Below are 23,176 nucleotides of genomic sequence, written 5' to 3'. Positions count from 1 at the left end.
GAAGCATTATATCCAGTGCAGCTCCACGGCTCTAAGCCTTTGAAAACACCAGACTAGCACGCTGTCCCCTCTTTCTCCTCGGGCCCCTCTTGCACAGAAATCCTGACCAGGAGCAATTCCTTAAACCCAGGAGACTTAACAAAGGAAGCTGCACTCAGAGGTTTGTCTGAGACCTGACTGTAACTTAAGCTTCTCTTAAGACATCACAGATCAGTCAGCAAGCAAGAACTTGCTCCTAATAGGTGGGACAAGCCTGGGCTAACAATCCCTCAAAGGCAGAGAGGGGAGAACCTGCCTGTTCCACCAGCTCCACACATACTGTAAACAAAAATTACCCAAGAAATTGAAGGCCTTGGCTCTGGAGCCCTTTCCAGTACAGCAAGGTGGGAAGGCCCCAGGAACCAACCCAGCCTGATGCTATTAGAGGGCCAGGCAGCAGGACCACGTTCAAGCTGAGTTCAAACAGCACTGGGTAAATCAAGTTTTGATATAATATACGGGCTAGGTAGGATGAAATAGTTACCAGCTTCTTGTCTAGCTTGTTGGGAGGGAGCCCTAATAATTTTTAAGCATCTTTGGTCTCCCTCAACCTCTGGGCTCTCCCTGGCTCACTCCTTTGTCAGAGCATTTGGCTGCCAGACTCCACACCTCACTGCCAAGTCGTTTTCCTACCAACAGGCAGTGACTCTTCTGCTTTAAAACACAAATCAATTAATTCCCCATTACTTGCCCAAACCTGCTTTACCTCGTGGCTGTTCCCAGACTAGACCTGGCTGTCACTGAAGCATAATAAGCACTTACCAGTTTTCCCTGACCTCAGAGACATACCTGAGAGCGCTTCCACTTGGCCATGTCGGAAACCATGTTTATCTCCTTTTTGGGGATCATGAAGCTCTGCTGGAGGGGAGGAGCCACCTCCTCAGAGGCACCTAGGAGATGCAAAAAAGAGGTAAAATAGAGGCCATGGAGAAGAAGAAATCCTCTATCTTCCTTCCTTAGAAATCGACATTCATTTCTCAGGAGACAGAAAGCAAACAAATCCATCCGAGCTTGCACCATTATCTCACCAAGTTCTCCTCACCAAAGAACATCCTCTCCATCCCCGAATAACACACTTCTAAGGACACTGCAAGGCTTCAGCAAGTGGCATTATGTTTGTTTTCACCACTAAAGATACACTGCCCACCCAGACAGAGAGGCTGGTGCAGGAGCTAAGAAAGGCAACATCCAGCTAGTTTAATTACTTCTGTCTAGTGAAGACAAGCCTCAGGTCATGCTGAAGCACTGAGCTCTCCTAATAAACTACCTGTGCCTTGTTTTTAGGGTGCTAAGCCTGAACTGCATTCTTTATCTTTGCAGAATGACAACTTCTGCGAAGATAAAGCTGGAGCAGTTCAATAGATGGCAGTCCAGAGCCGCAGACCTCTGTCCAGACAGCGCGGGGGCTTGGAGGATGCCGGGACACAGCCTCTTCCAGGTGGAAGCTATGAAGATCATTTAATTTTAAAGCACTCTCAGAGCCCAGGATGTAGTATTTAATGCAAACGCAAACTGTTAATGTATTAGATCAAGCTCTTCCTCTGGGCATCTGAACCAAGGACCTAGCCCTGCGGTAAGGGTCACTCCTTCCGCACTCCCCAGGGCTCTGCTCTCAGCCGGCAGTCCCGCACCAGGACACTGCAGAGCCAGAAATGCTCCACAAGGTTAGAGGTGATTTGCATTACGCTCCTATAAGTGCGACTTTTACTAGCAAGAGGCAGTGCAGCAGAGACAACTGTTAAAGAAACAGGGTGCTAATGTGAATTTATGAATTCTGTTAGAGTCACCCAGTTCATCTTTTTAATCCTAGAAAACCTGAAGGCATTTTTTCAGCACCAGCCACCCTGGCAACACTTTGGCAACTGCTCTCCGTATTACGGCAAGCTCAGGCACTGACTCCCTAACATACACCACCAAACTCCAACTCCTTAAAATATTATTAGCTGCATTTACATAGGAAATACTACCCAGAAGCGTCAGCAGCTTTTTCTGCAGCAGAGCAGTGCTGTCTAGCAGGCAGACCAGGGAAAAAGGAATCCAGAGTCCCAGCAACCACGCAGAGGCTGCTATAGACTTGTCAACCTTAGAAAGTCATTTAAGTTCTCTGCCTTTCAAGTCCCCTGCCTACAGAACAAATGCAGTCTCATCATCTGCCCAGGGTGTTACAGGGCTTGGTTCATGCCTCTGCGTAAGTTATGGTAAAACTCCCAGGTACAAGGATGAGAGGAACAACACAAGAGGAATTTAAATGAAAGACACGCATGCCTCTCTTCTGAAAATTCAGCACACAACTCTCAATGACTAGCACCACCGTGATAGAGCTCTTATTTTAAAATAACTTGTAACATGCAAACAATTAAAAACTCCAGAGCAGGCGTGCAAAAAGGCAAACACGGATTTGCCCATTAATACCGATGACACGTAAAGGCCAGTGAAGCAGCCAGGGCAGTGTCCTGGACCGAGGGGATCCAGGTGTTCTTATCTGTCTTATCACAGAATTTGTTTCATCTCTGCATTCTCAACCACCACTTCTTCTGACACGAACTTTGTGCATTTCCTCATGGGGAGGAGAGCAGAGATACTCAAGGAAGGAAACACAGCGAGGTCTGCAGCGATTACAATATTATAAAATGAATACAAAAGCAAAAGTCCAAAACCAATGATAAGATGGCGACAGGAGCAGAATGGGTTTGTTTCATGACGAGAAGCGACTTGGACAAAGGAGACACTCTCACGGTGTGGGGAGGGGGAATCAAACTCAGCCAAGAGAGGGACTTTCCACACTGGCAAACACCACCCGTTTCAGCGACGGGAAAGGGAGTCGCAGAAAAAGGGCACAGACAACAGAACGCCCCGACGCCGGCTGTTCCAGCGACAGCCCAAACCCCGACCGCCTCGCCCCGGGGTGCACAGGAGGGACCCGCGCACCCTGTCAGCCCTCAGGGGACAGAGGATCCCCCTGCCCCGTCCCGTCCCCCAGCCCTGCTGGGGGTGCAGCCCCCGCGGGACCCCCCTCAGCCCCCACCGTTCCGGGGGGCCCAGGCCCGGCCCTGCCGGCAGCTCACGGCACCGCAGGCCTCAGCCCCGAGCGGGGCCGGGTGGCCGATGGAGCCCAGGCTCCCCGCCTCACCCGGCCGAGGGCTGGGGGGCTCCGGGGCCCCTTCGTATCCTCAGCAAAGCCTCTTCCCTCCTCACCCTCACCACAGGCCCGGGCGGCCGCTGCCGGCGCAGCCCCCCACAGCCCGGGACCCGGCGCCCCCGGCCCCCCGTGCAGGGTGAGACCTCCCAGCACACCCCGGCCCCGAATACGCCCCTTACGGGCCCCAAGCGCAGCCCCCAACCCAGAAGGCCCCGGAGCCGCCCGGCCGCCCCTCACCTGCTGGCCGCTCGCTCTCTGCCATCTTCCCGGAGCGCGGCCACCGCTGCCGCCACCCCTCACCTCTCACCTCCGGACACGCCGAAGTCGCCGGCGGCCATCTTTAAGCAGGGCACGCCGCCCGGTCCTGTCGCTCCCGGCGCTGTCAGCCGACGGCGTGGCCCTTCCCAGCCACCGTCGTGGCCCATGCCGCCATGTTTGTACGGGGCACGGCCTCCTCTGCCCACACAGGGCGGCAGGGCGGCCATGTTTGTGCGGGGCGCTGCGGCGCCGTGAGGAGTGGGTGTGCGTGGAGGGGAGAGGAGGTGCGCCTTGGCGGGCAGGAGGACTCTCCTCACCAAATCCTGGAACACGCAGCTGAGAGAGGAGCCACATCCCCTCTCCGACACCGGCCGCGGCGCTCCCTCCCCTCACAGCCGGATCTTGCCCTTCCTCAAAATGGCGGCGTGGGCTTCGCCCCGTTCCAAGATGGTGTCGGGGCGGCCCCGCCCCCTGGCGGCTGAGTGGGGCGGCGGGGCGGCGGCGCCCGGTGTCGCCGGTGTCCTTGCGGCGGGCGGCGGCCGGGGCCGCGGGCAGGCGCGGAGCCATGCTGGCCTTCATGGCGAGGGCCGTGGTAAGTGCCAGCCGCGCTCCGAGGGCGAGGGGTGCCGCGGGGACACCGAGGGGAGGAACATCCCGCGGGCCCGGGACGGGACGCGGCGCTGGGGGGGGGCGTGAGATGGCGCCCGGGCCGCGCCACCCGCCAGAGGGGTGACAGCGGCCCAGGAGGGACGGGGCTGGCCCCGGGGGCTTCCCCATGCCGGGCAGGTGGCACAGGGCGCCCGGCCAGTCCCGGGCCTCGACAACGGGCAAGGGCCCGGGCCACCGCCCCGCCGGACCGGGTGACACGGGCCGGTTGTGCTGCAGGGGGCTCCGCCGGCTTCGAGGCATTTAGGAGGGGCAAGGGAGGAGATGGCTCTGCAAGGCCCCAGCACAGAGGCCCACCCTGCCCCGATGGGCGGCACTGCTGGTGTCTGGGTCCGGCGCGGCTCCCTGACCCTGGGGGAGAAGCGTGGCCTCCTCGGCTCGGGCCATGAGGGCGGCCATTGAGGTCCGCTGCAGGCATCTGTGTCCCTGGGACGAGGGCTCCGGGTGTGAGGAGGGGTGGAAGAGGCTTGGCCGCTGTCAGGGAGCTGTGAGAGCGCTCCTCATACCGGGTGGCAGGCAGGGACGCTGCTGGAGGTGATCCATCCTCCAGGCTGGCTTGGTTTCTTCACGTGCCTTGAGACAGCACGGGGCGGTGGAGCATTCACCAGAGCTATCATCCATGGAGGGCTCGGGGCTGAACGACAGCAGGGAGGGCAGATGGTGTCCGTGGCTGGTCAGGGGCAAGGGAAGCCTGAGGAGCAGCTATCTGTGGCTGCAGGCTTCACCTTTAAAACACGGCTTTCCCTCAAAGCAGGGGGAAGGCTACACACACGGCAGAGCTGTCAGCCCCACGCCTGGGCTTAGCAACTGTTTATCGCAAACACTGACAGATCCCGGGGGAGGAGGAGGCAGAGCAGGTTGACAGCAGCTACATGATGGATTCACTCACGGAGACACTTTCTGAGAGGCCAGGCAGGGCTGGTTGTCTCTGGGCTTGGGGGGGACTCCAGCTTCTGATTTAAAAATAAAAGAAAAAGACAAACCTCTGTCATCTGATACTGTATGTTGTGGCTGTGCTGGGAATCAGACACTGCTCTGAAATTCCTCCTGCCCCCCAGCCTTGGGCTGCAGGTGGATTTCCCACCAGCTTTGAAGGCTCTGGAAAAGGTCATCTGCCGCATTGGAACGTGGCTTGGGAGCAATGCCAGCCCACGAGCTGGCCATGTCTGCACGCCCCCTGCTCTGCTGGTGTTCGTTTTCCCTGTTGCTTGTGGGGAAAGGTGGACTGTTTGCTCTATTTGCTGCCAGCTGCCTCCTCTGTTCAGCTGCAATCGCCATTCCTCCTCCCACCAAACACTTGAGTTTGACCTCAAACCAAACAAGCAGAGGACATAAAAGAGAAAAGATACAAATCCACGCCACATTTTAACGTGCAATGTTTTAAAATAATTTGGTTTGGGATTTTCCCTCTAACCCCAGGGAAAATCTGAAAGTGTTTGTTTGGAATCATCATACTTGATCTTAGCTGTGTAGAAGACTGTGCTTGTCTGCCCCTCAATGAATGAGACAGACACGAAGGAGGGGGTGATATTCCTTCTGACTGCACAGCGCTGCTGTTGCCCTGCTTTGGAGATACCCATTTTTTCTTTTTTTTAAGGGTTGATAACCAAGAACTCCCCAAAGTCTCAGCTTGCAATAATGACCACACACGCATGGGGCATGAGGGCAGTTAAGATACTGCCTTTAGCCTCAAACTGAATTTGTTCCCATCTCCAACTAATCCTACCATCACCCACAGAGATGCCGGGTCACGGTCCAGTTCCTGCTGGAGAGCTTTCCTCATTTGACACCCTCTGGCCACCTTTGCCTGAGCAAAGGGACTAAATTCCCCATCACCCACATAAGTCCTCTCTGCAGCTCGTCCCATCTGGTGACAGCCTACAGTGTCCCTGCTTCCAGGACGTAAAATGGGGCCTCTCCTGCCTGATGTTCAGGCTTCTCTCGCAACAGCCACTGTAGTTTCACAGTCCAGGCAAACACTGAGGGAACGATGTCCCCAGCACCTTCATTTCTGCCGTGGCTGGAGGCCCAGAGCTATTGATCTGAGTCTCTGCCCACATGGTATTGATCAGCAAGCACCGACTGGGCAACACAGGGCTGAGGGTCAGTGGCCCCGGGAGAGCTTCCCAGAAAGGTGCCTTCATGGCAGTTGATGCAACCAGATGGTCTGATTACCCCCAGCCTCTCCTGGGCCTGAGCCTGGCCTTGAGCACTCTGATCAGAGCAGTCATGTGGCAGTTTGCTAATAAGGTGACGCCCTGCACGGGCAGCACATTGTCAGGTGGAAGAGGAAACCGAGACAGGCCGAGGGAGAGGTTTATGATCTTTTCTGTCCTACCAGCCATGGATAGGAAGCAGCAGCAAGCAGAGAAGGTACAGTATGTCCACACTGCCACAATTAACACCCTTCATTTCTTCCTGGCCCCACTCCCCTTTCATGCTTCAGTAATTCCCCCTTCTCTTATTTTTAACATTTCTTCTCCAAACCTTGATCCCATAGTTCTTGCCACGTCCTATAAAGAGCACAGAGCATTTCCTCCAGGGGCTCAGCACCATGCAGAGGCTTTGTCACCTTGCAGATTTAGCTCACTCTTTCTTCTTTTCTGTGCTTAACTCCTGGGAGGAGGTGGGGGGACAGCTATTTTCTCTTTGTCTTGGAAATCAAAGGGCATGTTCTCACTGGCTTTGCATCCTCAGTGCACTGAGGATGCAAAGTCCAGAGTCCTGTAGGACAGTGTCTGATTCAGTAAATCCAATAGAGGGGGAGGAGCAGAGGGAACTGAAAACCTTTAGAGTGCAATTTAAACATCTCCAAGCTGATGGATGTCCAACCCTGCTCATCTAAGAGGATGTTGCTATTCTTTAGGGGAAAACCAGCAAGTTCATTTCCCGGTTAGCGATTGGGTTTGCTCCGTTTCATTTCTCTACACAGAGAAATCGTTACAGTGCTTTCTAAGTTTTTCACTCCCACATGACCCCGTCAGATCCCAGGAGCCTGTTGGCATCATCCACAATTTCCTGAACAGCTCTGCCTGTTCCATCTCCAAAGGCTCCTATGATTTGGCCAGTCCCATACTGGTACAACTGGATAGAGGTTCTCTTAATATATCTGGGTCCTCCAGTAACTGGGAGGTTCACCAGCATAAAGGCACATTGCCCCAAAGCCTGCACATCACGGACAGTCCTTCCCTGATCATTGCTGGTGATGTATGATCCCTGGCCAGTCAGAGAAGAGGCATTTTATAATCCTGCCCCGAACTTATCTAAATTCTGCCTTCTCAAAGGCCAAAGGGTAGTTTGATTTGGCACAAGGGTTCTGCTTAACTTTCTAGCCTTACACTGCTGTAAGGCGTAATGAAACGGTTTCTGACAGTACGTAAGATGAGTATTTCTTTCACGACTTACTTTCTTCCCACTTACCGTGGGATGGAAGGGTTTGACTTTGTTGAACACATGGAGACTCAGCTGGAAGGTGGCCAGAGAGTTGGAGATGTGTCATTACCCTGGCAGCATTTGCTTGATAAGCTGAGAATCAGTATCTTGGGAGATCAAGTTTCTTTTTTGCAGCTTTTTGGATGGCCTACAACTGTCTCTTGCGTGTAATCAGTAGACCTGCGCCTTGCGTTTGCACTTTGTGTGCTCTGCTCCCATGCTGAGACACTTGTGTGCCCTCAGAGAGGTTGGGATGGAGACTCCCAGATTCAGATAGTTTGCTACCTCATGCACATTGGGGGAAAGTTTTGTCTCGACATTTGCTCTGTGCTTTGCAGGCCAGGCCCTACGGCCTGCTGAAGCCAACAGCTTTAGGCAAGATCCCAGGCAGATTCCAACTTCATCAGGAAGCACTGCCACATCTCCCCGTGCCGCCGCTCCAGCAAACGCTGGACCGCTACCTGCTGGCTCTGCAGCCCATCATCAGCGAGGAGGAGCTGAACCACACGCAGGAGCTGGTGGCTGAGTTCCGCAAGCCTGGAGGCGTTGGGGAGAGGCTGCAGAAAGGCCTGGAGAGAAGAGCCAAGAAAATGGAGAACTGGGTAGGTCGGGACTCTGTCCCCAGGCTCTGGTTAGGGAGGGTGGAGGTCTGATGCACACCTCTCCCATGTCCTGGCTGCATCCACTGGCACCTGTGTTTTTATGTCATCACCTTAATGACCAATTTACTGCCGACCTCTCTGAGTTGTGCAAGCTCCTCACCAGGACTTGTGTGAGCAGAGAGATTTACAGCAGAACAGAGAGTCGCTGACCTCATCTGTGGCTGCTGAAGCCTCTAACTTGTTAGCATCACACAGCTGCCCCGAGAAGTTAAAGGAAACCCTCTGATCGAGCCCCGCACCAAGGGCCCCACTGCCTTGCTCAAATTCCCCTCTACCCGTCCACATGCAAAGCATAAAACCCAAACCATTTGTTTGCAACGTGTGGGACAGAGCTGGGGGCAGGATGCCAAGACCGTTAAGCCGGGCTTGGGTCAAACAGCAGCAGATGCCATGCCTGCATGTTGCCTTTCTCCGTCCCAGCTCTCAGACTGGTGGCTGAAGACAGCTTACCTGGAATATCGCCTGCCGGTTGTGGTCCACTCCAGCCCAGGTGTGGTTTTACCCAAGCAGGATTTTCTGGATCGGCAAGGTCAGCTCAGGTAAAGTCCTTTTCTGCCTTCCCTTAGGTTTCAGATGGGATGAGCTATCTCTGCTGGACAGACAGGAGGGTGTTCACGCTGACTGGGAAAGAGAGTAATTATCATGTGGTCCCCAAGTTTGATAGCTGTCTGTGCTGTGCAAGAGGGCTGTGCAGATATGGAAAGGCTGCCAGGCTGTAAGGAGACTCCTGGTTGCACCAAACTGAATATTTCATCAAGGTGTAAAACCAAAGACTCCAGTGGTTCAGGTACTAAATAGGCACTAAAACCCTAGGGTTTTGTCCTGGCTCTAGCACAGATCTTCACTGCAAGGTGGCCAAATCACTGGCTGGAGGTATTGTGAGGATACATCTGACACACTGAAGACTAAAAGGGACTAAGACTGTATGTGCAGTTAAAGGAGGCATAAAAAGTAGCCCAGGCATGTAAGGGAGACCAACCAGAAATGCTTCTGGAGTCTGCTAGTTTAAAGGGATGGAGGAGCCTATTGCAGGGACTGTCATTCAGTCTGTTCCTGCAGGGGACTGTCCCCTGTTGTGTCGTTTCACTTGTGATTTATGGTTTGGGCAACTTAACAGTGACCAGCCTCTGCAAGCTTTTCTTGCAATCAAACCCTGCCTTGTCCTCCCTTCCTTGTGGTCTCCCTTTAATTTTTAACCACCACTATGAGTGTGTTACATCCACCTGCAACACTTTAATATTGACCTTTATACAGGGTTACCTTCGCCACAGTTACCAGTCTCACTGCTCTGGCAGAGCAAAAGTACCAGCCAGGGGAGCAGCGAGGCTCAGAACAAATCCTCCCTTCCACTCCCTTGGATACACCTGAGCAGGGGTGCAGAGGGTGAGCCTCACAGGGACAGCGCAAGACTAGACAAACATCTTTGAAAGCTCTTTCTCCTATTATTCACTCTTAAGTTATCCAAATAGAAGATAAGATCTGGAGCACTACCAGTGCCCCAACCAGTGGAAACGAGCAGCTGCGTGAGAATCTGGGCTCTCATGTAAAACACAATTTACATGCGTGTTTGTATAGTCTGTGGCTGCAGAAAGAAGTCTGACAGCATGGGTTGAGACTAAAGCTTTAGAAACCAGAAGGCAAGTTTAGAAAGTGGAGTTCTCCATTCCTTAATCTCTGGCAACATTGCTGGCCGAAACTAAGTCAGCTAAACTCTTCCCCCAACGCCCCCTCAAGCTGTATCTCTGCTCCCAGCCTGTTTGCTCCCTGGAAAGGAGCACAGGCTCACTCGCTGTTGTTTCCCAGCTGTTTTACTACCTCAGGTTTTGCAATAAAGCTGGGAAATTTTCACTGAAAACTGCTTTGCAGGGTGCCTTATTTGTTTAACAGCCCTTACGTTCTTAAGTTGCATCCTTTGATCTTTACTAGGGATGGGCAGGCTGAGCAGATCTAGATGACGCTGCCTGCAAATGCCAAATGCTCACGCCACTCTAGAGCCTTTGAAGCCCAGCTGACTGCAGCCTCTTGTCACAGTGACCTCCTGCCTCCTTCCTCCCAGGCGTGGGTGGGAGCTCCCAGGTCAGAGTAGGCCAACCTGTCACTCCCAAGCGAAGCAGTTTGATGTGGCGTGTCACAGCCTCCCTCCCCGCTAGGAATTGGCATTGGCGGTGTTTACGTTGATCCTGGTAAACACAACACCTCGGTGTCAGCATGCAGCATGCCTGCATTTGTTTCAGATCCCTCAATGCCAGAGGAATGCTCTTAAGAGACGCATTAGCAGCAGAACATTCATCGGGTAGGAACTAAGTCAGCAGTGGTGAGTCTTGGATGCAGGGAGATACAGCCGCGCCTTGGCTTGAAACTCAGAGGTGGCACATGGCCAGGGAAGGGCAGAAATCCCCTTTTCTCAGCGTTGTTTTAATGCTAGTCTTGGCACTAAGATGTGATAAAATCACAACACATCAGTAAAAAGTGCTGCTGTTAAAGGGTCATTTATGCATCTGGACTGAACCCTGCTTTCTTGAAAGTTTTCCAGAGTTCCTTGGTGATACAGTAAGATACAGAAAAAAGTGCGACATGGTAGAACTATCCAGCAATCTCAAATCACAACCCCAGACTGGCCATATCAACTCACCAGAGATGAGCACAACAGGGGCTTGGCAGAAAGGCTGAATTGGAGAGAAGCTCTGCTAGCGCTCCACAGCTAGTTCCTCAGCCCCAGATGTCGTGTCTTTGAATCTCAATTTGTTACATTTGATATTTTTCCAGGTTTGCTGCCAGGCTGATCGAGGGCATCCTGGATTTCAAGGCCATGATTGACAAGTGAGTTAGCGACCCTCCTGATCTCTCACGTGTTCCTTGCTGTCATAGAAAGGTTGAGTCTAGTCAATAAATCTCCCTTCCAAATAGAAAGGCAAGAGGTGACAGTATTTGAAAAAAGATACTGTAGTCAACATCACCACTTGCTGCCAAGGTCACCACTACTGGAAAAAAGCAAATTTACTTTTCTTTCTCCGTGTTCTTTGTTTATCTTAATGCTTTCATTGGCACACATACGTGCTTAGAAGGAGGGAACCTGACTGACAGTCCTGTGGAGCTGCATACTTTTGTTTGCCCACAGAAGAAGTTACAGCTCAGGCAGCAGGAATTTGTTTCTCTTGTTTTGCATTTCTGGTGTTTCTCATCTCCCAGCTAGATGGGATGAGCTCTAGAGAAATTTATTCTTCCCTACTCTTATTGTACTGATCACCAGCCAACCTCTGCTGAGCATGCCTTGTTTATGTTCTAAAAATACGTTTACCAACACATTACCAACCTCACACTTTTACATCCAAATTCAGACAAGGCTCAGGGCCAGCCATGAGAAGGGTAGTTGGAATATGACTGCTCAAGTGATTGACTGAGTCCCAGTCGAGTCCATGAGTCACAGATACTCACCACTCAACATTATAGCTGAAAACATCTTTCTGCCATTTCACTGGAAACACCACATCTCCCAGTACATTGTGCCCTGGATTCTTCTCTACAGACACCACAGTGTATCCTAAGCTACATAGTAGGTCGAGAGATCTATTTCTCTGGTGTTAGAGAGGATAGTGTTTTTCTCCATCCCAAATGAAAGGCCAGCAGATAGATATTTTTTGTAGCTCCTACTAAGAAAGCTGGTCAGAATAGTGAAGGACGGCCCCTTTTTTATACCACCAGCACCAATATGTTTACGTCTTGCTGGAGTGAGTGACAGCAGCCGCATGGCTGAGCCCATGCCTGTCTTGTGTGAGGAGCGAATGCCTTCTCACTGATCTGTTTTCTCTCCCCCTTCCTCCTTACCTTGCTGTGTCTCCAGTGAGACCCTCCCAGTGGAGTACCTGGGTGGGAAGCCCCTCTGCATGAACCAGTACTACCAGATCCTCTCATCCTGCCGCATTCCCGGGCCCAAGCGGGACTCCATTGTCAACTATGCCAAAGGCAAAAAGCAGTCCAGACACATCACAGTGGTTCACAACTTCCAGGTATGGCAGCTCCTGAGCTTTCAAGGTTTGTTGAGATGCAGGTGTCCCTCTCAGCTAGTTGTGGTCCAGAGGAAAGGGAACAGCAAGTCTCTGCCCACAAGGTTTACCTCACCAGGAACTCGTTCCTTCTTCCTTTATCCCCTTTGGCCTTAACTGGCCAACTACTGGGATTGCTGTGTATGAGCAACAGACTACGAGGCAGAAAAACCCTCTCTTTCTGTTTCTTGGCCCTGCAACTCCTGTCTCTCAAAGTCCAGAGATCATGTCTGGAATTGGAAATTGCAAGTGGAAATTGGATAACAAATCTACCACCACAGCCAAGTCTCAGAATAGCAATTCCTCATATGTTTTGGCCCTCGTTACCATGGTTTCTGAGCTTCTTAAAACCTGGACTGTATTTATGCCCCACAAGGGATGTTGGACTTGGGTCTCTCAATTCTGAGCATCCTTCAAAGGTCTGCTTACAAGCATGGGTTCTTAAGTCAGGTCTTACCTCCTCAAAGTGGCTGTTCCCTGTTTCTGGGGCTGGACAACAAAGATCTTCTCTCACATTCTGTCTCTATTCTTGTCCGCTCTTCTCACCTTCAGTTCTTTGAGCTGGATGTTTACAACAGTGATGGAAGTCCCCTTACGACTGACCAGCTCTTCATTCAGCTGGAGAAGATATGGAACACCTCCCTCCAAACAAACAAAGAACCTATTGGGATCCTCACCACCAACCACCGAAACAGCTGGGCAAAAGCCTACAATAACCTCATGAAAGGTCTGTAGAGTCCCTAATATGCAAGTGCTAACAAAGACCACAAATGCTTGAACTACCAACCTCGCCTCTGTGCTGTGCTCAATTCTTTCCTTTGGAAGCTTATTCTGGACAAATAACGTGAGCTTTCTGCCTCAAAGAAGCAACTTGATTTCATTGCAAAGTATTGTTACTTCTGTTTGGGAAGGCATATGGGTGAAGTCTGAAGCTTGGTTTGTTAGACCTGAAATGCTAGAGTTTGTTGCCTTGCAAATGGGCAGGATGTACGAAACATGAAAAAAGGAGGCTGAATGCTGCATGTTCACATCTGTAACAAGCCAGCTGGCTACAATTTTACTAACCATATACACCCCTAAATGACCAGTATTGCATTGAGGTACCATGGGAATCCAGCACTGGGTCCTTCAAATCTGCTCTTTCAAATTTTGATCTCCCTCCAATTAAATGCAAGTTTTTCAACTCCTCTTCCTTATTTGCTGTTTGTTTCTCTCCCAGATAAGACCAACAAGGAATCTGTGCGTACAATTGAGAAGAGCATTTGCACTGTCTGCCTTGATGCACCTATGCCACGGGTGTCTGAGGACATCTACAAGAGCCGCGTGGCCGCTCAGATGCTGCATGGTGGAGGCAGTCGCTGGAACAGTGGGAACCGATGGTTTGACAAAACCCTTCAAGTAAGTGCTGATGGTCTAAAGATACTGAAGGCATGGGTCTGGATGAGATGCTTTTTCCTGAAACTACAAAAGTCTGTGAAATCCCAGAAAACTTTTGCAGAAAGTTTTTCCTCATATCAAGAGTGGAGAAATAGGGGAGACAAGGCGTGGTGGCTGACAGCACGAGATCTTACAGTTTCCCTTGCAGTCACCACATGCACTCATTCCTGCCTCAGGGACTTGTGTTTCTTTTATTGCCTCTACCCACGCTTATTCAGTGTAGCAATTCTTTGTGTTCCTTGTAAATCAATTTTCTGCCTGCGGTGAACAATGCCTCGTCTGCTTGGAGGCAGCCCAAACGTAGGGAGGTCTGTTCCTTGTATCTCCCCAAGGCTTCTCACTTTTTCTGTTGCTGCCAGAAGCTGCCCAAAAGCTTTTTTGTTTTGGTTTGGTTGGTTTTTTTTCCAAACATCAGCTGCCATCCCACAGCATTCCTCTGATCTCTTCTCCATTCAATCTTGTCAAGAGCCTTCAACAGCAGCTGCTATTTGAGCTTCTCCTTCATTAGTTTGTATATCCTGGCTTGTGAATAGTAGCAATGGTGCGTTAAAAGATTCTTCTCCTATCTGATGAACTCTTCATAGTGTTTTCAGCTATTTTGTTCCTATTTAGAACTCTTCATTGATGGGATAAAGCTTAGATGTTCCAGCTAATTGAAAAGTAAGGGTAAAGCCAGTACATGGTGATATTACTCCTGTATTATGTGTCCATCTAAGTACATCAAAACCATTGGACCATGCTGTATTGCGAGAGTGCTATCACACCAATGTATCTATCAGGTGCACACTAATCCAGCTAATTTTGCTAAACTCTAACAGTGCTATCAGATCTTGTAGGCCTCCTGAAAGGCTTCCATTGCTGTTCTGCTAAACAAGACCTTTGTGTTAGTGTACAAGGACAGGATCACTGTCCGTTCTGTTACAGAATAGTGAGATACTAAAATATCTCTGGATAGCTCCTGCTTCACACACTAGATGTCTGTCTTCAACACTGTCTTCTCATGCTTCTCTCCTAGTTCATCATCGCTGAAGATGGCTCTTGTGGTCTTGTGTACGAGCACGCTCCCTCAGAAGGCCCACCCATTGTTGCTCTTCTGGATCACATCGTGGAGTACACGTGAGTCCTGCTTCCTCTGCTTTTCCTCAGCTTTGGAGATAGGTTTTAAACCATCCTCTCCCCAAGAACATGCCTTTTCACAGCTCAACCCCTAGGAATTAGTTCTGGAGAAAGGGCAGTGGTATGCTAATTAGGTATTGCAGTTCTTGTATTCGTGAAGAGAACTGAGTGGCCAAGCTACTTTGATAAGTTTTGCTGCTGCTTCCATCCTCAGGGAATCACACTGTTCAGAGGTAACAGAACTTTTGCCTCAGAGAGGTGTTTCTTTGAGGCAGAAGGCACAGAAGACATTTCATTCATACCCTTCAAAAAACCACTACGATGGCACTATGAAGAATCTTTCAGCCTGTGACTAATGTCACAAGGTGTTAAGGAAGATCTGTGTATTTCTGCCTGGGCTCTGGTGTGCTTAGCTGAGCCTCATGTTAAAGGTCTGGTTAAACGTAGTCATTTCTCTATGCAGGAAGAAACCTGAGATGGTAAGATCACCCATGATTCCTTTGCCAATGCCCAAAAAGCTGCGGTTTAACATCACCCCAGAAATCAAGACTGACATAGAGAAGGCAAAGCAGAACCTTAACATGTAAGTATGAAGCAGTGGAGAGGTCTGGTGAGTGACTGAGGGAGTAATTCATGTCTCTCTTTGGAACGTGTCAGTTAAATGAGGCTTCCCCCACTGCATCCAGGGAGTTTTCCCAGTGATTTCTTTGGTCAACCACATTGAACCTAGATGAAAAACACACTAAAGCCACCTGCCAGTAATAAAGTCAAAGGTGCTGGAAAGGGGTTATTACTGATCCATCCCATTTACTGAGAAACACACACACACACACACACACACACACACACACACACACACACACACACACACACACACACACACACACACACACACACACACACACCATCTAACCTGGTGAAGATTTTCAGCAGTGGCCAAAAAAGCTCATCTCTGTGGTGCTGCCCAGACAAATCTGTGTGTGATGGAGCAGTCTGTCCCTATGTAGGTCAGATGCAATAGCCTGTTCTCTCTGAGCCTTGTGAAAGCAAGTCCATACCTTTTTGCTACAAGAACAAGCAACAGGCAAAGGAACACTTCCTCTTTCTTTCCTTGCAGAATGGTCGAAGACCTGGATATCAAAGTCATGGTCTTTCATCAATTTGGGAAAACCTTCCCCAAGTCAGAGAAGATAAGTCCTGATGCTTTTATCCAGCTGGCCTTGCAGCTGGCGTATTACAGGTAAGACCACCAATACGTAGCTTCTTAACCTCTTCACCATCAGACTCAAATATGTAAGCTTCATAAAGGTGTCAGAGACAAGTCTCTTGCAGGCTGCTACGGCCTGCTTCTTAAGTCCCATGTTTTCCCCCTGCACTGGGACTGAACAGCAGATCTCACTTGTGGCAGCTGCCAAGCAACAGGTGAGATTTATCCCTCCGTGTGTGTACAATCCTCATAAGGAAGCATCAGAGGTCAGCTGTCAATGGGACTCACATGAAGTCTTCCCCTTCCCCCTAGTTTTTCTGCTTCACACGAGGCCACTCCTCTCAGGACAAACTCACCTCTCTGACTTTCTTCTCCATCTTACAGGATGTACGGCCACGCCTGTGCCACGTATGAGAGTGCATCGCTAAGGATGTTCCGCTTGGGCCGCACAGACACCATCCGCTCCACTTCTGTAGACTCTCTTAAGTTTGTGCAATCAATGGACAGCCCTGACAAATCGGTGAGGATCTCAAAGAAGTGGAGTAAGAGGACTCCACTCCAGAAAAAGAGGAAAGCTGCTTATTTGTCTAACCCTGCGTCAGCTGGTTTCAGCTAAGCAGAACTGCACCCAGTATGAACTTGAGCTAAAACACAGCTTTAAGTATAGAGTTACACACCTTGGGTTTCATTTGGCTTTCCTTTCACATGTACTGAAAGCCTGGGAAACAAAATGTGGACATTTCTAATCCCACCAGAAAGAAGTATGTCCCTTCTAAAAGTCTGTTTAGCTACACAAACTAAGTTCTGCTACTGATGGATGGAGAACTCCATTCAGAATGAAGTAACACAGCCAAACAAAATGATTTAGAAGTTAAATCTAGTAAATCTAAAAATTAGTCTAGTATAGACACACAATATCTATATAGGCAGATATGCCTTCCATCCTAGAGGAACAGCCAAAACGAGGTTTTCCATTCTGCAGAAAAATTTACAGACAGATCTATGTGTTCTCAGGACCAGGAGAAAGCAGACTTGCTGAGGAGAGCTACCCAGGCCCACAGGGAATACACTGATATGGTAAGTGCCCTCTATGCAGCCAGACTTGGGGTTTTACATAGCAAATGAGGGTTCTGGTGAAAGAGGAGACTTTCTCTGCTGGCACAACAATGTTGTTATCAGTGCCTTTGCATAGGTCTAACTCTGATCTGACAGTGCTCTACGCCACAGACTGAATGTTTTCTGTCTAGCTAGTGGTTTAAGTGTGCCTTCTGACTTACCGAAAGGAGAGAATGAAATATGAAAATAGCTTAGTTCTCACTGTCACTGATAAATGCCAAAGTTGCACGAGGACCCCTTAAACCAGAGGGAGCCCATAGGCAGGAACTATAAGGTTCTTTCCACTGTGTATTTAACGTAACAGTCCTTACAAACAAGACTGATGATTGGTCCTAAAGGCAGGATCTAGTTTCCTTCTAACATTAAACATTTGAAGATTTTTTTTTTTTTTGAAGTGCTTCTTTCTTTAACCCAAAGAAATTAATAGTTCTGCTTGCTTGCCTGCCTGCTAGACAGCTTTCATCTAGTCTTCCTTCCATACAGGCAATAAGGGGCAATGCAATAGACCGCCACCTCTTAGGCTTGAAGCTTCAAGCTATTGAGGACCTCGTGAGCATGCCTGAGCTGTTCATGGACACAGCATATGCTGTTGCGATGCACTTCAATCTCTCAACCAGCCAGGTAGGACTCATCTAAGCAAAGGGAGAAGCGCGTGCTCTGTTTCTTTCCGTTGCCTTTCTTCTCCACGTTTCTCCTTCTTTCCCTTCTGTTAGAAACTAATCTTCATTCGAGGACAAAATATTTAAGTGTGCTGCCAATCCCGTAAAGCTGCAGATCTGATCTTATAGCTGCCACAGTCCCCCTCAACCCTGTAAAACACCAGCATAACCAAGGCCAAGATCACCAGAAGTGTCTGGTGTCTACCTGCAAGGGATATTGAAGTTAACTGCCAGAATATCTTTACGTTCATCTGCTGTGCTGTGGTTTTTACTGATACTGTTCTGCCTGGGGCTTATTACAAGCTTGTCTTGGGGAAATGAAATACTCCCTCGCAAATGCATAGGAAAACACATTGCTACTAAATGGCAGAATCCAGCATGTGTGTGGTGGTAGGTGGGTCTGACCAAAAGGCCCTCTTCTAGAGCGTTTCCATGAGATGGCAGTTTCTTCTACTGTTGACAGAGCTGTTAGCATTTGATGGCTGCATTTCCATCTAGCTGGTTAGAAGTTTTTAATCACATTGTCTCCACAGGTCCCAGCAAAGACAGACTGTGTGATGTGCTTTGGTCCCGTGGTTCCAGATGGCTACGGAATCTGTTACAACCCTATGGATGAACACATCAACTTTGCAATTTCAGCATTCAACAGCTGTGCTGACACAAACGCAGCCCGCATGTCACATTATCTTGAGAAAGCACTGCTAGACATGAGGATCTTGCTCCAGTCCACTCCTAAATCCAAATTGTAAGAGGCAAACATGATGCAAAACTCCCAATTAAAGGGGGCTATCCCTCATGCACTGAAGTTCCCAGTTCCTCAGAAAATGATTGAGGGGACACCTTACCCTGCCTGGAACCTAGGAGGGCATCTACCACGTGTCTTCAGCAAGAAATTACAGACTGGTCATCTGCAGGTATCAGCCTCTGTGGTGAGAGGAAACACCGAAGTAGAACTGACTGATCTTTTCCCATCAATGCAAAGTGCACCTTCCTGTCCTCAAAGAGGACCGAAATATTATTTTTATGGAACTTACTGTAAAGGAATACAGAAAGGACAGTCCTTACCACTATCTAAATCCACTTGGTGAGGAAGGTAGTTCTTCTCCAGAAAAGGCAAGGAATGTTTATTATATGATGGAACTACTGTAAGACCAAGTCTTTTTGCTGGTGTAGTCTTCTGAAGAGCGCAGCATCTTTCAGACTTGACTGAAGATTTTTCTGCTGCTCCAGCAAAACGTCACCATTGAACTTTGGCAAGAGGAGAAAGAAGTTCTTAAGTCAGAGCAGATCCAGTCTCGTTAGAGTGCACTGCAGTACTTATCCCAGGCACTCCGACCATTAGATCCTTTACAAGCCTGGGAATGTTCCCTTCTCCTTATTTTAGGATGCTGGGATCTCCTGTTCGTTGCACTGACCCCATTAACAACAGAATATCATTTGCTACAAAGTAAGGTGGGTTTTTTGTTGTTCTGGGCTTTTTGTTAAGCTTGCTATTGTGGTCCTAGCCATTGATCTTCAGGCTCGGCATAAAGCTTTTTCTCCACAAACCTTCTACAAAACTTCCCTCTCACACAGGTTTTGCTAGCTTTGGCTTTATGTACCTTAACATTTGTGGAGAGGAGAAGGGATTGCCTATGCATTTAGCAGGACACTTGCTCCGTTGTACCTTTCTTTGGAATTGAGGAAAAGAAACAGATGCTGACTTTCTGTTTACTACCCAGAAGGCCACATGCCTGGTCTCCTTCAGAACGCACATTAATCCAATGTGGTTTTATACCTTGATTTCAGGAACAACATATTTGTGCATAATGTGTTATGCCCGAGTTGTGGACAAGTAAGAATTTTTCTGATCAGGAACTCCAGAATATACTTCCATTTCTGGCCCACATCACTCTCCTTTGACAAGGCAGAAAAATCTTGAAAAGCAGGAAGAAAGCTGAAAACATGCGAGGACTGTAGATGTTTGTCCATTGTGGCAGCCATTGTTCCTGCAGTGACAGTACAGCAACTTTTCTGCTACTCTTGGGAGTTTTTTTTTTTTCTTACTGCCATTTTTCTTACTGCCAGATTTGTGCCAGCTCTATTCTGCGAGAGCATGATCTCATGATAGTGTCTTCATGTTCAGTTGACAAACTTGAGGCAGTAAAAGATTATATATAAACATTAACATACAATTTTAGCATAGGAATTTTTGTAAGCAGTACTTCCAACGAATCTGCCAGAATCCAAGCTCCTGACTATACTTTTATTTAGTAAAAATCATAGGGTAATGAAGAATTATAATGCTATTTCTGCAACAGGAATTTAATATCTAAATTGCACACCCTTCAAGATGTGGCTGCTGGGACATCACCATAAACAAGAAGCATTAGGAGTCTGATGGCCTGTTTTGTTACAGGGAAATACCTGGTCATAATTTCTACTTTTCTGATCATAGAACAGCAAGGGATATGATCAAAGTGCCTTGGTGAATATCTGTAAAGAAATTTGCACTAAACCTGTTTAAAGAAAAAAAAGAATTCTCTAATTTGCTTCTTGAAAGACACAAGCCAACACTACTGCATTTTTTCCTAAAAGAATGTTATTTCAAAGCTTCTATCTTATACCTAAATAAACCTTAAAAAGGAAAATTTAACTGAAACTCACCTGCACAGCCAGTGATTGTATGAACTGCCACTTTCACATCATCTACATGGATTTAGTTGATCTTTTACAAGAGTCCTGAATGGAGTGAGATAATCTAAAAAAAAAAAAACAAACCAACCAATAGGAGCACTACAAACCTGCGAGCACACATCCCTGCTCTGTTGACTCCTCTGTATGAATTAGACTGAAAACTGCAAGAGGATACTCAGTATTATCAGAGTGTAAGTGATTATGTAAATACTACATAAAAGACCAAACCTTGCTGGAATAACATCCGGGTTTATGGAGCCTTTTACATTGAAAAATATATTCTTTTTGACAAAGTATTCCTCCCCTCATACTGAACCAACCTCTCTTGCCAGGGGATGAGTTATTTTTCCCTGTCTGCAATGCCTTCAACCACTGATGCTACAGTATTGCCACTTAAGTATTTGAGACTGGCCCTTTTCTACTTCTGTCTCATCAAAAGGGAAGGCTCTCAAAGGAAAGTGCCTATTAAAGATTAAGCAGAACTACGTGCTGCTGTGACCGTTATCTCAGAAGATGGGATCGATCTATTCTGGATCTAAATCTGGATATCCCACTAGCTTCAGCAGAGTACAGCTGCAAGAAGCAGACTATGACATTGAAAGAGATACAAGATTCATAAACCACTTAATGCATCCTTAATGATATACGGAGCTGAAACTCAGATGAATGAAGCTGATTTTTTAAGTGCTTGAAAGGACACTAAAATCATTACAAGGTTTTTCCTTTAAAAAGTCTTTTCTTGTTGTACAAGTTCTAAAATGTCATGACCTCCTGATCTATACCTTCTTGATTTTTTTGGTGTTGACTTATTGAATACTGTTCTCCTCCCTGTTTCTGATCGTTTCATCAAGAGATGTCCATTGTCTTAAAGGCACATTACATACAAGAAACTTAAGTTCCAGAAAAACTACCGGTTTGGAACAAATAATTAAGAAATGCATAGACTGAAAATCTTCAGATAACTCTTGGGGTATGAGTGCAATTTATGACACAGCCTGCTAGTGTTGCATGCTTTGCTGGTTAGCTGTGTTACATACTGTTTCCGTAGCGTAATCCATGTCATGCAAAGTTTTGAAACGTTCTTTGAATAAAATGAAACACAATAAACAGATAAGTGCTACAAAAAGGCTTAAATCTCCTTAGACACTGCAGAAGTTACAGAACTACCCTTATGGGAGGATGTTTGTGTGGGGACAGCAAGAACAGTGAACCACAGCATTCTGTCACCTTCCTTTTATTGTCTCAGTATCTCCATCCAGCCCCCTCGAGTATAGGGGAGGAATAGAAAGCATCTGCTTGCAAAGCCATGTATTCCAAAGAAAATATTCCATTTCAGAAACTAGTGGCAGGAGATGTCATACAAGTGTAGGATAATAAGGCAGAGCTCAAATCTTTTTCCTGCACAGCACCATTTAGTTAAGAAAATCCATGGGATCACTAAGGAATTTCTACTACATCAAGTATTGCAAAGATTTCAGGAAAGGTACAGCAAAAGTAGGCAGAAGATGCAGATTACAAACAACTCACAGAGAACAGAGAAGAGTTTATTACAGTGTCTTAAAAGAGCTCTTCTTTCTTTCCCTTCCTCCTGAGAATTACTGTAGGAAGCTTGGGTTTGAAGGCAACGTGAAGTGGAATAGCTTTTTATACTACGCTGCTCTCCACAAGGGGATGAAACCTCTCCCCTATGCTCTCGTTCTCAATAGGTGCTTCCACACATAGTTTTTCCAGCAGTCTGTCGTAACAGCTTAAGAGGGGCTAGGAAAGTGCTAGCCACTCCTGAAACAATCCACTCTTTCAGCTTTGTCCTTGGGGAAGAGAATTGTTCTGGCTTTGTAAGTTAACTTACAAGAGATATAAAAAGGAAAGAAATGGTTTTGCAAGAAATAAGTGATAAAGAAATAAGTGATAAGTACCAGCTTTCAGACTGAAACATATGGTACTACCATATCATGTGGCTCATCTGATGTCCTGTCTCATTGTAGTAGAGCTGGCCTAAGTCAGATCAAAAGTCCCTGTGAAACCTGCAAAATGCCTCTTTATTCTGGTGCACCTTCAAAGCAGATCCAGTGCTCAGGTCCTTTGGATGTTAATAGGATTGCTCACGTTATGTAAATACTAAAGAGTTCTTACAAAAAAAAAATAATGTATTTGCTGTAACAACTGGAAACCATTTACTACCCATAGCTACTTAAACACAGAAATTTAAACAGCCTTCATTCCTGATCTCCTAGATGAGGATCACGGCTTTCTACAATTAACACTCTGGTTGTCCAACGGTTTTTCTACAGCAGCTCCCACTCCATACGAACACACAAACTCCTTTGGCAACAGGCACAGATGAAAACTTAAAAAAATAAAAAAAAGATCAAGATGAACAGAAACACATCTCACTTCAAGCAGCTTTATAATGCAGGAGTCTGATTAAAGTGGAGATTGTAAAACAGGCAGCGAGACCGAGATGTGACAGTCATTTTACCTCTGCTGACATGACTGCATCGAAGGCACACCGATGACCTTTGAGCCAGTTCAGAAGCTGTCCTTTATCTGTGAAAGTTCAAGTCAATTGTGCTTTGAATAAATACTCCCCTGTAGTTACACTTGAACTGCTGCATTATATACTCGAAATACAGAAAGTGTCCATGCACAGCCCTGAAGCACTTTGAGTATAGCCCTTGCCAGGTTAACTCATGGATCACAGAGGTCGTAGGCATCACCAGCACACA

The 23,176-nt window shown here is 47.9% G+C and overlaps 2 protein-coding genes across 2 annotated transcripts in view; one reads left to right on the top strand and one right to left on the bottom strand.

Annotated features, from left to right (window-relative positions):
• Positions 1 to 3,601, bottom strand: part of PTPA (protein phosphatase 2 phosphatase activator) — a 29,012-nt gene extending 25,411 nt beyond the window's left edge. The window contains exons 1-2 of the mRNA XM_063353179.1: positions 3,416 to 3,601; positions 829 to 929 (exon numbers count right to left, since the gene is read on the bottom strand). Coding sequence (XP_063209249.1) covers positions 829 to 929; positions 3,416 to 3,440 — 126 coding nt within the window. The 5' untranslated portion in view covers positions 3,441 to 3,601. The remainder of the gene's footprint in view (positions 1 to 828; positions 930 to 3,415) is intronic.
• A 237-nt stretch (positions 3,602 to 3,838) lies between these two features.
• CRAT (carnitine O-acetyltransferase) lies at positions 3,839 to 23,050 on the top strand. Its single transcript, XM_063353178.1, is given in 16 exon segments — positions 3,839 to 3,922; positions 3,925 to 4,028; positions 6,373 to 6,475; positions 7,873 to 8,136; positions 8,617 to 8,735; positions 10,963 to 11,016; positions 12,038 to 12,203; positions 12,792 to 12,966; positions 13,459 to 13,637; positions 14,692 to 14,792; positions 15,256 to 15,375; positions 15,910 to 16,032; positions 16,384 to 16,519; positions 17,014 to 17,076; positions 17,599 to 17,736; positions 18,308 to 23,050. Coding segments are annotated over 16 exon segments (2,130 nt in total). The 5' UTR covers positions 3,839 to 3,853; the 3' UTR covers positions 18,524 to 23,050.
• The last annotated feature ends 126 nt before the right edge of the window (positions 23,051 to 23,176 follow it).

This window comes from Chroicocephalus ridibundus, chromosome 15 (assembly GCF_963924245.1).
Source record: "Chroicocephalus ridibundus chromosome 15, bChrRid1.1, whole genome shotgun sequence".
Lineage (NCBI taxonomy): Eukaryota > Metazoa > Chordata > Aves > Charadriiformes > Laridae > Chroicocephalus > Chroicocephalus ridibundus.
This window is presented reverse-complemented; position numbering and strand designations above follow the sequence as displayed.